Raw genomic sequence first — 15,518 nt, 5'->3', positions numbered from 1 at the left:
CAAGTTATAAAGTCTGTGGATTTTTCTTTATTTTGAGAGGTTACCTTCTTCTTCCTTTTTCTTTCCTCTCCCTCTTCCTGGTTGGTGACTCTGTACCCCAGGCTCTGCCCCTGTGTCACGCTTAGGTAGAGATTTGCAGTTGATGAGACTCTATGGCGATGTCATATATTAGGCTTCAGTCTCGTTGGTAGTCAAGGCTTATTAATGTTTGCAGGCTCCAACAATGAGAGAGTCCATTTTCCCAGAACCTCTCTCCTAGTCTTTCCTTCCTGAATTAGCAGCCTGATGATCCAGCTATGAGGCTGCCACTGCCTCTGCCTGGGAAGTAAGAGGCTCAAAGAGCTGGCAAATCCCCACTCTATCCCCACTCAATTCAGGGCTCTGGGTAAGGCTCTGGCAGTCAGAGCTGCCAGCGTAATCAGGCGGGGCTGGGAGCTAATTGCTGTCAAGGTGACTTTCTGTGAGCCTCCAGGCCTGTTCACACCTAGCACTCTGTGGGACCACTCTCCCCAGGCTTTCTGCACTTTGTAGCCTGTTTTGGCTGGGAAGAAGATGTCCTAGTCGCTGCCTGCAGTACAGGAGGTCTTAACACTGCCAAGTCCCTCTTTTTAGCGTATATCCCTGAATATGAAAGCTCTGCCAATCAGAAGTTTCCCCCACCCCTTTAGCAAGAGGCCCTAAAAAATATCACCCCTCTTGTATTAGATCGCTGAACTGAGAGAGATCTTGTCAATTAGAGCTGCGTAGGTCAGTTGGGAGGTGAGCAGACTGTGGGTTAAGCTAATTTCAGTGATTGGATCCGCTGATCTGCTCCAGAAAGGACTGCAAGCTGCCCACGCGCCCCTCCTCCGACACTTGATTGTTAGCTTGAATGGCTGGGTGAGGCGCCCCACCTGCCTAGAGAAGCTCAGGCGTAGGGAAATTCGCTTTGGCGCACTCCCCATGCACCACTTGCAGCTGCTGCTGGCAGCGCGCGGGCCTCTGCTCCCGGCTGCGCGGGTGTCTGCTGATTCACTACAGGCATACTCTTTCCTTGGCTTAAATAAATTCCGTGCCACAGCCTAGCTTACTTCACGCCCTTAGGCCCCCCCCCCACTCTCAGTTCCAAGTGAAAGCCTTTGCTCAGGTTAGTGAGGAAGGCAGAGTGTTCCTTTGTCCGACTTATTTCCTTCAGGGTTGATTATATATTTAGTCAATTTTTTGCTTGATCCTACCTTTGCCTTCAGTGTGTGGAACTCCCAGATGCTCCAAAGATAGATTTTTCTGTCTCTGGTTGATGAACTTGTTGAAATTTTGGGGAGATTTGTCAGTTGCGCTCCTCACGGCGCCATTTCTCTGACGTCACTCAAAACAACGATTTGTTTAAGTAAACAAAATTTTGTGTAATTTGTCTATGAATAAATGTGAGGGAAAAAATTTTAATATACAATATTATTTTAGTAAAAATATATTTTAATAAAAATATTACATACCGTATAAATATCCAAACTATCGCAATCAAAAAAATATTTAATTAATAGAATGAGCTTGAAGGGGTTATATCGCAAATAAAACAATTATTTCGTTTTACAAACAGCCTGCACACGTTTTCAGTTATCAACTGCAGCTATTGTCTATACTACAATGCCACCTGATTCAGCACACTTGACCACAAAAATAATGAATTGTTTGACCTTGGGTGCACACTGGCAGACTCCGCCTAAAAAAATGTGGGTAACATTGCTGCTAAACATCAAACAGATCATATCGAGTACAGATGAGTACAAAAGTTGTAAATCTTTATAATGGAATTTTTTAAAAAAATAAAGAAGTGCCTTGGCCGGTTGGCTCAGCAGTAGAGCGTCGGCCTGGCGTGCAGGAGTCCTGGGTTTGATTCCCAGCCAGGGCACACAGGAGAAGCACCCATCTGCTTCTCCACCCTTCCCCCTCTCCTTCCTCTCTGTCTCTCTCTTCCCCTCTGCAGCTGAGGCTCCATTGGAACAAAGATGGCCCGGGCGCTGGGGATGGCTCTGTGGCCTCTGCCTCAGGCGCTAGAATGGCTCTGGATGCAACAGAGCGATGCCCCAGAGGGGCAAAACATCGCGCCCTGGTGGGCATGCCGGGTGGATCCTGGTCGGGTGCATGCGGGAGTCTGTCTGACTGCCTCCCCGTTTCCAGCTTCGGAAAAATGAAAAAAATAAAAAATAAAAATAAAGAAGTATCGTGAATCCATTCAACCAGTTATTGGAAGTTAACCCTAGATTAGTCACACGCAGAATTCTTTTCTGCATATCACTATCTTCTTAAATATCTCGATTTCCAATAATCAAAGACACTTCCGCTTCTGAGTAGCTGAGATTTTAAAGTAGCGGAGAATATTAAAAATTTAATTGCGGGCCGCATAACATTATGTGGCCATATGTTAGCCATGCCTGGTGTAGATGTTTTGGGTTTGATTCCCAGTCAGGGCACACAGAAGCACCCATCTGCTTCTCTACCCCTCTCTTTCTCGCCTGTCTCTCTCTCTCTCTCTTTCTCTCTTCCCTCCCTGCAGCCATGGCTCGATTGGAGCGAGTTGGCCCTGGGTGCCTGAGGATAGCTTAATGACCTCCACCTCAGGCATTAAGAAGAGTTTGGTTGCTGAGCAACGGAAGAGTGTCTCAGATGGGCATAACATTGCCCCCTAGTGGGCTTTCCGGGTAGATCCTGGTCAGGGCGCACACAAGAGTCTGTCTTTCCTGCCCCTCCTCTCACTGAATAAAAAAAGAAAGAAAAGAAAAGAAAACAGGACAAGAACTGCCTGACCTGTGGTGGTGCAGTAGATAGAGCATCAACCTGGAACACTGAAGTCCAGGTTCAAAACTGCAAGGTTGCTAGCTTGAGCAAGGAGTCACTAGCTCAGCTGGAGGCCCCTGTCAAGGCACATATGAGAAGCAATCAGTGAACAACTAAAGTGATGCAACTATGAGTTGATGCTTTTCATCTCTCCCCCTTCTTTTTTTTTTTAAATATATTTTTTATTTATTCATTTTTAGAGAGGAGAGAGACAGAGGAGAGAGAGACAGAGAGAGAGAAGGGGGGAGGAGCTGGAAGCATCAACTCCCATATGTGCCTTGACCAGGCAGGCCCAGGGTTTTGAACCAGCGACCTCAGCATTTCCAGGTCGACGCTTTATCCACTGCGCCACCACAGGTCAGGCATCTCTCCCCCTTCTTGTCTTTGCCTCTCTTACTAAAAAAGAAAAAAGAAAAAGAAAACAATAACAGAATAGGAACTAGTTAGGGAAGACCATCAAACTCGAGTTTAGTTTGTAGTGTATAAATGGAATGTTTTCCAGCTTGTCCCTCTCTCTGGATATCCTCTCTCAAAAGAATAGTAATCAAGTATGGGTGCTCTTTTATTTAATTTTTTTTAGATTTTATTTATTCATTTTTACAGAGAGAGAGACACGGGGGGAGGGGAGCAGGAAGCATCGAGTCCCATATGTGCCTTGACCAGGCAAGCCGGGGTTTTGAACCAGTAACCTCTGCATTCCAGGTCGATGCTTTATCCATTGCACCACCACAGGGTAGACTGGGTGCTCTTTCTTTGACATTATTGTCGGATGAATTAGCAATTAAACTCAACATTGTTTAAATAATTTTAATTCCAGTGAAAGAAGTGAATCCCTGATACTGAAGTTTGAGTTAAATTTTATCTTATGAACGTGAAGATTGAAAAACATAAACAGGTTTGAAAAGTATTAGGAAGAATTTGGAATCTTTGTAATTCCAATTATTTCAAATCCTCATCACCAGTATGTGTCTCCACATACTTGTTATATTTTGAAGAGGAAATGACTATAAAGAGTGGGCCGTTCTACCCAGGAATCTAGGAATGATAATTTAGCACCAAAAGGAATTTTTTTTTGTTTGTTTTGTTTGGTTTTTTGTTTGTTTTTTACAAGGACAGAGAGGGGGATAGATAGGGACAGACAGACAGGAATGGAGAGAGTTAAAAAGCATCAATCATCAGAGTTTTTCGTTGCGACCCCTTAGTTGTTCATTGATTGCTTTCTCATATGTGCCTTGACCGCGGGCCTTCAGCAGACCTAGTAACCCCTTGCTTGAGCCAGTGAAGCTGGTAAGCTTTTTTTTTTTGGTCAAGCCAGATGAGCCTGTGCTCAAGTTGGCGACCTCAGGGTCTCGAACCTGGGTCCTTCCGCATCCCAGTCCAACGCTCTACCCACTGCGCCACCGCCTGGTCAGGATAGCACCAAAAGGAATTTGTTGCGATAGATAATATAGACACTTGTTCATCTATTCACACTAGCGCTGTTGTAATGACTATATTCAGGTAAATCTTTTAATTAGTAAACATTTATTAAACCCTTACATACAAAGTAGTGTGTCAGAACTGAGAAATAGCAGCAAACGTAAGTATGTCATGTCCTTCCCCTTCAGAAGTTCGTTTGTAAGGCAAATACAAATGTCTGAAGAGTGTAACGTGATGGGAGCTATTACAGTCAGGAGCAAAGGGCTGTGACAGCAGAGAGCAGAGCAAGACTGGGTGGGTGACCGTGAAGTCACTGAAGGAAGGGATGCTGGAGGAAGAGAGCAGCTCTGAGGGAACAGTGTCTTTATATTAAAAGAACCAGCCTGACCTGTGGTGGTGCAGTGGATAAAGTGTCAACCTGGAAATGCCAAAGTCGCTGGTTCGAAGCCCTGGGCTCACCAGGCCTAGGCTCACCAGGCCTAGGCACATATGGGAGTTGATGCTTCCTGCTCCTCCTCCTCCTCCCTCTCTCTCTCTTTCTGTCTCTTTTCTTCCTCTCAAATGAATAAATAAAATCTTAAAAAAAAAAAAAAAAAAAAAAAGAACCAGCTCCTGAGATCATAAGTCCTTTTTTGTATGTGTGTTCTTTGAATTAATTTGATGGGCCTGACCTCTGGTGGCGCAGTGGATAAAACATCGACCTGGAAATGCTGAGGTCGCCGGTTCGAAACCCTGGGCTTGCCTGGTCAAGGCACATATGGGAGTTGATGCTTCCAGCTCCTCCCCCCCTTCTCTCTCTCTCTCCTCTCTCTCTCCCTCTGTCTCTCCTTCTCCTCTCTAAAATGAATAAATAAATAAAAAAAATTAATTTGATGGGCCTTTCCCATGAGCACTGTGTTCACATATATTTTTGTGTAGTGGCTTCTTGCTGTGACATGTTGCACAGATGTGTTTGGCAGGGTACCCAGTGTAATTAGTAGCAAGATTTGATGAGAAATCAAATAAGAGCTGCTTCTATCTTTTTTCTTTGCCTCTGTTTTAGTGTCATGAGTCCTATAGATGGGAAGTCCATGGAGTCTATAACAAGTGTGAAGATATTCCATGGATCAGAGTATAAAGCAAATGGAAAGGTCATCAGATGGACAGAGGTAAGGAAGTAAAACTTGGTATTATGGACCCTCTTTGCTAGCTCTAGAGATGCATTCTGAGCTGATTCTGGAGGATAAGAAGAAAAATCTGTTTATCTTCTGTCCTCCAGTTCCCTCTGGTCCTTTTTAGCTCACTGGGAAGAAGTGCCAAGTGCAGGCTGCAGCACTGATGTCTGCTTCTTCCTGTGAACCATCTTTTAGAGATTTGCTTTCATGGAATTCATGAAGGGTCCAACTCTGAATGGTACTTACCATCTTTGCTGTACTATTCAGCAAGCTGGGCAAGTTATGCTGCACTCACACTTAAACTATCTTAGATAACACGGTCTTTAAAAAATTGACTTATTTCACCAATGAGAAAACTAGTGTCAACTCTAATTTAAAAAGAGTAAAAGAAAACAAAACTAATTTGGAGACTAAGTATCTTGCCCAAGATTATACATGGTAAAGAAGTAATGTCAAAGAGTTCTGATTCAAACTCAGATCTGGCCAAGCTGTTTTTCACTATATTGTCCCTTAACTTGAAAGCTGTGTTAGAGGCTAACCTGGAAATGAGAGGGGTAGGGCAGAGACCCTGTATGTGTGTACCTATCAGACAAATCAGAAAGTTTATTCTTTGAGAATGAACAGGTGGGTCCTAGGTCTCTTAATTTCTTTCGAACCTTATTTATACTTATCTGTAAAATAAACCATTAAGTTAAAGCTGTCTAAGATTCCTTGTAGTTTTAGAAGTAATTTTTTTTTTTTTTGTATTTTTCCGAAGCTGGAAACAGGGAGAGACAGTCAGACTCCCGCATGCGCCCGACCGGGATCCACCCGGCACGCCCACCAGGGGGCGTCGCTCTGCTGCGACCAGAGCCACTCTAGCGCCTGGGGCAGAGGCCAAGGAGCCATCCCCAGCGCCCGGGCCATCTTTGCTCCAATGGAGCCTCGCTGCGGGAGGGGAAGAGAGAGACAGAGAGGAAGGAGAGGGGGAGGGGTGGAGAAGCAGATGGGCGCTTCTCCTGTGTGCCCTGGCCGGGAATCGAACCCGGGACCCCTTGCACACCAGGCCGACGCTCTTACCACTGAGCCAACTGGCCAGGGCCTAGAAGTAATTTTTAAAAATGTTCTGTGACTTCTACCTTTTCCATTTTAATTTTCTTTTTTAAGTGAGAGGAGGGGAAGATAGACAAATACCTGCTTGCTCCCCAACCAGGATCTACCCAGCAACCCTTATCTGGGGCCAATGCTCAAATCAGCCAAGCTATCCTCAGCGCTCGAGGCTGTTGCTTGGACCAGCAGAGCCACTGGCTGTAAGAGGGGAAGAGAAAGAGAAGGGGAGAGGGAAGGGAAGAAAAGCAGATGGTCGTTTCTTGTGTGTGCCCTGACTGGAGATTGAACCCGGGACATCTGCATGCTCTATCATAGATATCAGATAGAGCATGCTGGGCCAATGCTCTATCTACTGAGTAAACCAGTCAGGGCCTGTCTTTTCCACTTTATACTCAAGGTAACTGCAGCCACAAGAGATTTAAATTCCTTACCCCCAGTTCACATAGCTGGCTTCTAGTAATACAGAGAATAGAATCTGGTTCTTCAGTTCTTGAGTTACTGCTCCAAGTGATTTATTTTTGAGACTTACCTGATGTTGGTTACTGATAGAGCAAAGGCCAGAGGCTTCCCAACTCCCACTCCAGAGCTCTTCCATCATTTCATGCTACCATGCTCACTAGTGCATCAGCCACAGGGCTTCAGAGGTGACCTCTTTTTAGTATTCTTAGTATAAGCCCCTTATTGAGCAATAAGTGAGGGGTTGGTATAAATTAGCATATTTTGCTTATATATCATTTACTTTTTACAGTAACTAGGGAGTTCAGGTGCTTTCCATTTTATCAAGTCAAAGTGGACATTAAGAAGCCTAAGGACTTGCTCATCACCCCTCCCTATGTGAATAGGACTCAGGTCTCTTAGTTCCAAATTTGCTAGGCTTCTGCCTATGCCCAGTGCAGTGGACACTGAAACAGCTCTGGCCTCAGCAGTGGCAGGGCTATGTGGTGGGAAAAGCTCTGTGGTAAGAAGCAAAAGACCCAGATTCTGGGCTTAACCCTGTCTCTGGGTACTTACATGTACTTGAGTGAGCCACCTCCCTTCTATGAGTAATCTGTAATATGAAGGGTTAGGGTCAAATAACCTCTAGGGGTCTTTCACTTAGATTCTAAGATCAGTTCCTAAGATAATTGTCCACATATAAGAATTATCTTTTAGAAGTGCACAGTACAGAATGTGAGCCTTTTCTGAGTAGAATGTACCATTATGACCCTGATCATGGCTTTCAGGGAGATAGGCAGGTTGCTACTACTATTTTGTAGATGCAGAGACTGAGCTTGTTTCTTGGATGTAAAATGGTAGTGCCTTTGTTTTGGCTCAAGGGCTTTGAGGTGTCCTGTCAGGTCTTGCACATCTCAGTGGATGAAAGTGCTCATGCACATTGAGCTGATGCACTTGTTTCTTCCCACATCTATCTCCTGGGCACAGGGTTAAAAGTCTCTTTTGTTTGGGGAACAGGTGTTTTTCCTAGAAAATGATGACCAGCACAGTTGCCTGAGTGACCCTGCAGATCATAGCCGACTGACTGAGCACATTGCCAAGGCTTTTTGTCTTGCTCTCTGTCCCCACCTGAAGCTTCTGAAGGAAGATGGAATGACTAAACTGGGACTGCGTGTGACACTAGACTCAGATCAGGTAAGAAACTTCTTAGGTAGCCTTTGAAGCCGGCCTTGGACAGTGTCTATATTTTCGGACATGTGAGTTCGCTTGCTTCAACAGAGTTTAATTCTGTGAACCTTGGGCCTGACCAGATGTAGTATTCTGGCTTTCCCTCTATTACAAATACACCTTGATGTGCTATGTGATCAGACTTTGAATCATTTGAACCTTGGCTTTCTCACCCGAATATGTGCCAAGGACTTGGTTTTCTTTTTAGGGTTAGAAGTATGTGTGTGAAGACCTGCCACCCATGTGAATGACATTGATGCTTCCCTTTGAGACTTTGCAGTCCCACCTCAGGAATCATTCTGCCTTTCTTAGAGAACAGGTCCAAGCTGTCCTGTATCCTGTTTCCCTAATCTGACCTCACAGTCCTCTGCTGACTGGCCTCTGCAGCTCCCACTCCTTAAGGTTTTCTCACTGTGAACATTTCCATGTTTGTTAGTAGATAGGACTTGAGCTGTTACCTTGTTAATTTTCCTGTCAGCTCCGGTCTGTTGTGGTCAAGCTTCTGTCTGTCTTACATTTTTGGTGAGACACTCAGAGGTATCGTGGTTCCATTCCAGACCACAGTAATAAATGAATATCGCAATAAGGTGAAATCACATGAATTTTTTTATTTCCTAGCATGTATAAAAGTTACGTTTGCACTATACTGTAGTATATAGTAAGTGTGCAATAGTATTGTGCCTAAAAAAATGGACATACCTTAATTTAAAAATATTTTATTGCTAAGAAATGCTAGCTGTCATCTGAGCCTTCAGCAAGTCATAATCTTTTTGCTGCTAGAGGGTCCTGACTCGGCACTGATGGCTGCTGACTGGTCAGGGGAAGGGTTGCTGAAGATTGGTGGCTGTGACAGTTTCTTAAAACCAGACAGTAAGATCGTTTGATGCATCCGTTGGACTCTTCACTTCACAATTTGTCTGTAGCATGTGATGCTATTTGATAGCATTTTACCTGTTGTAGAACTTCTTTCAAAAGTGGAGTCAGTCCTCTCAAACCCTGCCAGCGCTTCATCAACTAAACTTATGTAATATTCTAAATCCTTTGTTTTTATTTCAACAGTCTTCACAGCATCTTTAGCAGAAGTAGGTTCCATCTCAAGAAACTTTCTTTGCTCGTCCATAAGATGCACCGCCTCACACGTTAAAGTTTTATCATGAGATTGCAGCAATTCAGTCACACCTTCAAGCTCCATTACTAATTCTAGTTCTTTTGCTATTTTTACGTCATCTGTGATTACTTCCTTCACTGAATTCTTTTTTTGTATTTTTCTGAAGCTGGAAACAGGGAGAGACAGTCAGACAGACTCCCACATGCGCCCGACCGGGATCCACCCGGCATGCCCACCAGGGGCAACACTCTGCCCACCAGGGGGCGATGCTCTGCCCCTCCGGGGTGTCGCTCTGCCGAGACCAGAGCCACTCTAGCGCCTGGGGCAGAGGCCAAGGAGCCATCCCCAGCGCCTGGGCCATCTTTGCTCCAATGGAGCCTTGGCTGCGGGAGGGGAAGAGAGAGAAAGAGAGGAAGGGGGGGGGGTGGAGAAGCAAATGGGCGCTTCTCCTATGTGCCCTGGCCGGGAATCAAACCCGGGTCCCCCACACGCCAGGCCAACGCTCTACCGCTGAGCCAACCGGCCAGGACCTTCACTGAATTCTTTTTTTTTCTTTTTTTTTTTTTTTTTACAGAGGCAGAGATAGACAGGGACAGACAGACAGGAACGGAGAGAGATGAGAAGCATCAATCATCAGTTTCTCGTTGCGACTTCTTAGTTGTTCATTGATTGCTTTCTCACATGTGCCTTGACCGGGGGCCTTCAGCAGACCGAGTAACCCCTTGCTGGAGCCAGCAACCGTGGGTCCAAGCTGGTGAGCTCTTTGCTCAAGCCAGATGAGCCCGCGCTCAAGCTGGCGACTTCGGGTTCTCGAACCTGGGTCCTTCCGCATCCCAGTCCGACGCTCTATCCACTGCGCCACCACCTGGTCAGGCGCCTTCACTGAATTCTTGAATCCCTCAAAGTCATCCATGAGAGTTGGAATCAACTTCTTCCAAACTCTCGTTAATGTAGTTCTTTTGACCCGTTTCCAACCCTCATGGACATCTAGAATAGTGAGTCCTTTCCAGAAAGTTTTAAATTTTCTTTGTCCAGATCCATCAAAGTAATCTATTATCTGTGGCAGCTTTAAGAAACAAAATATGATGCAGTTTTTGAAACAAAGTGCGTTTCTTAAAATAAGACTTGAAAGTCTAAATAACTTCTTGATTGATAGGCTGCAGAGTGGATGTATTAGCAGGCGTGAAAATTACACATCTCTATCAGAGCCCTTGGGTGACCCGGTGCATTGTCAGTGAGCAGTAATATTTTGAAAGGAATCTTTCTGAGCAGTAGATTCTAGATAATGGGCTTAAAATATTAACCATGTTTAAAATGGATGTGCTATCTGGGCTTTGTTGTTCCATTTATAGAGCACAGAGTAGATATAGCATAATTCTTAAGGGCCCAGGATGTTTGGAATGGTAAATGAGCATTGGCTTCAACTTAAAAGTCGCCAGCTGCACTGGTCCCTAACAAGAGTATCAGCCTATTCATTGAAACCAGGTATTTACTCCTTTCTAGCTATGAAGGTCCTAGATGGCATCTTCTTCCAATATATGGCCGTTTATCTCCATTGAAATCTGTTATTTAGTGCAGCCATGTTCACTGAGTAGCTTATCTAGCTCTTTTGGAAAATTTGCTTCAGCATTTGCTGCTTCACCTGGACTTTGTTATGGACACAACTTCTTTCCTTCAACCTCATTAACCGACTTCTGTTAGCTTCCAGTTTCCTTTCTGGGGCTTCCTCAACTCTGTCTTCATAGAATTGAAGAGTTGGGGCCTTGCTCTGGATTAGGCTTTGGCTTGGGAATGTTGTGGCTGGTTTGATCTATCCAGACCACTAAAACTATATCAGCAATGAGGCTGTTTCACTTGATCATTTGTGTTCACTGGAGTAGCACTTTTAATTTCCTTCGAGAACTTTTCCTTGCATCCATCACTTGGCTATGTGGTGCAAGAGGCCTAGCTTTGGGCCTATCTGAGCTTTGGATGTACTTTATTTACTAAGCTTATTTATTTCTAGCTTTTGATTTAAAGTGGGAGACATGTGACTCTTTCTTTTACTTCAACACTTAGAGGCCAGTGTAGGGTTATCAATTGGTCTAATTTGAATATTGCTGTGTGTCAGGGACTAGAGAGGCCTGAGGTGAGAGGGAGAGATATGGAGTAATGGTCAGTCATTGTAGAAGTCAGAACATACATTTATCCATTAAGTTTGCTTTCTTAATGGGTGTGGTTCATGGCGTCCCCAAAACAATTACAGTAGTAACATCAGAAATCACCAACTGCGGATCACCATAACAAATATCCTTCAATTTGTAAAAATCTCAACATCCACAGAGCACACTAAAGCAAAGCATAATAGAACAAGGTATGCCTGTACCTGTCTTTGGATTTTGGATCCCTGTGACATGTCCCAGTACTCCCATTTTGATGCCATTACCAGGGAGAACGTGAAAGGTTACATATTTGGTTCCATTTCCTGACTAGTCATCAGTCAACAAGTATGTTTTCTATTTAATGTAATCATGGTCCTCTTGTTGAATCTGGCTGGAATGAGAATTCCTTACCATAAAACAATTTTTAAAATTTACTTTTCTGCTGATGTGTGGACTTCTTGAGGACAAGGGCCCTGTTACATTCATCTTTGAATCCCTGTTAGTAGGTGCTCAGAAGATGGTGTCTGGACAGATGGTTGGCACATGTGTTCAGTTTCTGCTGCATTAGGGAGTCATAACTAATATAGTTCCCATTTTAATTTTCACAACTATAGGTTTAGGTATTACTTCTGACATTCCATACCTCTTTATATCACCCCTGCCCCTTCTTGAGAAACTAAGACTTTAACAGGTTAAGTGTCTTGCCCAAGGTCTCATGGCTACCAAGTATTAGGGTCAGGCTGGATAAATGATAGGACGATAAATGACAATTCAGGGAGGAGGAGGAGAAATCTGTGTTAACTGCTTTGTCTAACCCATAGCCAGGAAGGACATCTCCTTTCCTGTTCAGCCTCCTTGGCCCTCAGTCCTCTCGAGAGCTCTTCTCTATCCAGTAACCTGTCATCCCCTTCTCTCCGTGGTGTAGGTTGGCTATCAAGCAGGGAGCAATGGCCAGCCCCTTCCCTCGCAGTACATGAACGATCTGGACAGCGCTTTGGTGCCGGTGATCCATGGAGGGGCCTGCCAGCTCAGTGAGGGCCCCATCGTCATGGAACTCATCTTTTATATTCTGGAAAACATCGCATAGACAGAGGACTTCATTTTTTTTTTTCTGTTCAGACCTGTTGCAACAGCAGTCATACCCAAGTCATTTGCACTTTAGAACTGGAATATTAAGCTTTTGTTAACACTATAAATGGGGGAGGGAGTGGGGGTTTTGGGGATCTATGCTGGAAAAGGGTGGTTGGGGGGACAGATGTTCCATAATTCTAAGTCTTCTATGCATTGTCCACCAAGAAGATCTGGACAGCCTCCATTACTGCACACCAGTTATGCTATCCTTGCAGCTAATCCCCTTCTGTTACTGTTTAGACAAGAATTCTGCTCCTGTTTTAAGACTTACTTATGGTCTTGTGCTCAGAAATGCTCAAATGGGTACAGCCATCACCAAGGGTGGGTGGGAGGGCAGAGGGGAAATAAAAACTGAAGCATCAGTCTTGTACTCGTTGTAGAGAATTGATATAAGGAGACTGTTACACTGATCTTGTCCCATTACATCGGTGACTTCAAGTAGAAGTCACATAGGTTTTTTGTTTGTTTTTACCAGATTACCCAGTGGATTATCCCTCTTCTAGCCAATAAAGGGCAACTCAGTGTAAACAAGGTGACTTGGACAGCAGAGCCAAGTTCAGGACTGTTTAAGATCTGCCCACGTGAACGGCAGGTACTGAATTGGACCTTTCTATGAAAGCTTATGATACATCCAAGACATTCTTAATTATGATATACACTAAAAGTATTTTTTAAAATTTTATTGAGAATTTAAACTTCCAAGAAGGTTAAAAGTACAAAAAACCTATGTATGTTTTACCTAGATTCACCTATTGTTCATGTATTAACATTTTGCCTCATTTGCATTATTAGTGTCTCTCCATAAAAAAAGGAGGCATTTGAGAGTATCATCCTAATAGCTGTTTACCCCTAAATACTTTAATGCGTATGTCCTAAAATTAAGGACATTTTTTTACAGCAGGACAGTTCGCAACTTCAGTCATTTTAGCATTCATGTGCTGCTTTCCCCTAGCACCTGACATGGCAAATAGCTTTCCTGACCTACATCTTTTATTTCCTCCATATTTTTGGTGAGTATAGTTCCCTCATGCCACTTTAATAGAAAATGCCTCATTTTTAAAGATTTGATTGGTATCTTTTTATAATTAGAATTAGTTTATGTATTCTTGGCCAGAATTCTAAGTGATGTGTCATTGTTAGGTAATCAACTCTGGAGTCACTTGATATATCCACCTGTCCCTCATTGATAATGGTAAATTTTGACCACCTGGTCAACGTATTGCCCAATTTTCGCACTGTTTTTTTCTTGGAATGAATAACCAGTGTGTACATTTTCAGATCATACAAATACCTTGCTCATCAAATTTTCCACTTAGATTTAGTATCCACTGATGTTTCTTGTCTGAATTGATCTTTTACTATGATGGCCAAAGAATTTTCTATTCCACTTTTACTGGTTGCATTTAGTTGTCTTTAAGCAAAGGCTCTTCCTTTTTTCCTCTTTATTTATTCATTTAATTGATTTGCATTGTGGACTTGCTGACTACTTTTTGAATGGTTCTAATCCATTATTGGGTGCTCAAATGACCTCAGCTTTGGCCAGAGAGAGCACCTTTAGGGTAGCTCCTATGTCCTAGTGACTGCTCCTATCATTTTTTTTGAACACTTTGTTTTCTGACATAACAAGATGCTCCTGGCTCATCTAGTGCTTACTTACCCTGCCCCAGTCTTGGAATCAGTCGTGGTTTCTTACAGTGGTATTAGAAACCAAGATTTGGTTTACCTATGATACATGAGATACACTCTGAGTACTTTTTCATTAAATATTTATTTTGGTCACAGACCAAATGGATTTCACAACCCAGAGTTTGAAAAACTGTTCTAGCATAACTCATTGCCTTGTCAGTCATTCTTCTGAAAGCCTGGGCCAAGCAGCAAGAGGTCCCTCTGCCTAGAAGCACAGCTCAAGAACCCTCTGGAAACCAATGCAAGCCTCCAGACAGTGAGAGGCTGCTCCCCAGTGGTTACAGCTGGGCTTAGCACTAGACAGTTAACAGGCTGTGGAGCTGTGTTTAGGGCAGCAGCCACTTTCCAAACAGGCCCAAAAGCCTGGCTTTCAATTTAAAGTGTGTCTACCTTTGTTTATCCCTTTTCTATGGCGGTGGTGGTGAATTCACTCTCTACCTCTCTCTTCATATGCTTTGATGGTGGTGGCTGCAGAGAACTGGGATTGTGACCTTTCTCTAAGACTCAGAGGTACTCTAAGTTTCTAAAGGGGGGGAGGGAGAGTAGATGCCCACAGAATACCAGTGTGTAGGGACTGGGCCCTGGGACCACACACATCCCTCCAGAACCTGATAAGAACACTTGTTAATAGGGGCAGGCATTTTTGGTATTAACGTCCAACTTGATCTAAATGTACCTTGGAAGTTCAGAGCTTCTACAGAAACTGATTCTGTTATTCCTGTAGAATTTTTGTCTTTCCTTCCATTCGGCTACATACATCTTACAATTTTACATATTTCTTCTGGACCAGTGCAAACTTTAAAATTCTCCCACTAAGAACAAACTCAGGCCCTGCAGAGTCAGGTCCATTCTCAAATGCATAAAATGTCCTTTATGTTTATTAAAGTATCTTGTAGAATTGGGCTTCAAATAGCCACAGCTAGTTTCTTCCCCCTTGTTTTTATACACAGTATATTGTAAGTTAAACCATCACATTTCTAAATAAGTCAAAATTTCCAGAATGTAAACTTAAAGACTGATATATAGAGAGCCTTATAAACTGAAAAGGAATAGGAATTGCCATTATGGTAACATTAAATTTTTTTTTTGTATTTTTCCAAAGTTAGAAGTGGGGAGAAATATTTTTTTTGAATTATTGAATTCTTACCAAATGCTTGACAGTGTGTAGTTTCTCTATTTTTGCCAACACTTTCTGAGCTTCCTCTAGACTCTAGAAATATGGGACTGTCTTAAGTTCCCATCGTCCCTCATCCAGTGGTTTCTGAATGCTGGTGGTCCCAAAACTTCCAATTAAATTTACTTCTGTCATAACTA

General features: G+C 43.4%; 1 protein-coding gene across 2 annotated transcripts in view; it reads left to right on the top strand.

Annotated features, from left to right (window-relative positions):
* ZFYVE9 (zinc finger FYVE-type containing 9) overlaps positions 1-14,318 on the top strand; it is a 164,217-nt gene extending 149,899 nt beyond the window's left edge. For both annotated transcript variants that reach the window (XM_066269192.1, XM_066269191.1), the window contains 3 exons: positions 5,276-5,381; positions 7,929-8,105; positions 12,313-14,318. In XM_066269192.1, the coding sequence (XP_066125289.1) occupies positions 5,276-5,381; positions 7,929-8,105; positions 12,313-12,474 (445 nt within the window). In that variant the 3' untranslated portion in view covers positions 12,475-14,318. The remainder of the gene's footprint in view (positions 1-5,275; positions 5,382-7,928; positions 8,106-12,312) is intronic.
* Positions 14,319-15,518: the final 1,200 nt, after the last annotated feature.

Source organism: Saccopteryx bilineata, chromosome 3 (assembly GCF_036850765.1).
Source record: "Saccopteryx bilineata isolate mSacBil1 chromosome 3, mSacBil1_pri_phased_curated, whole genome shotgun sequence".
NCBI lineage: Eukaryota > Metazoa > Chordata > Mammalia > Chiroptera > Emballonuridae > Saccopteryx > Saccopteryx bilineata.
The sequence above is the reverse complement of the archived record's forward strand: the minus strand, read 5'-3'. Positions and strand labels throughout refer to the sequence as shown.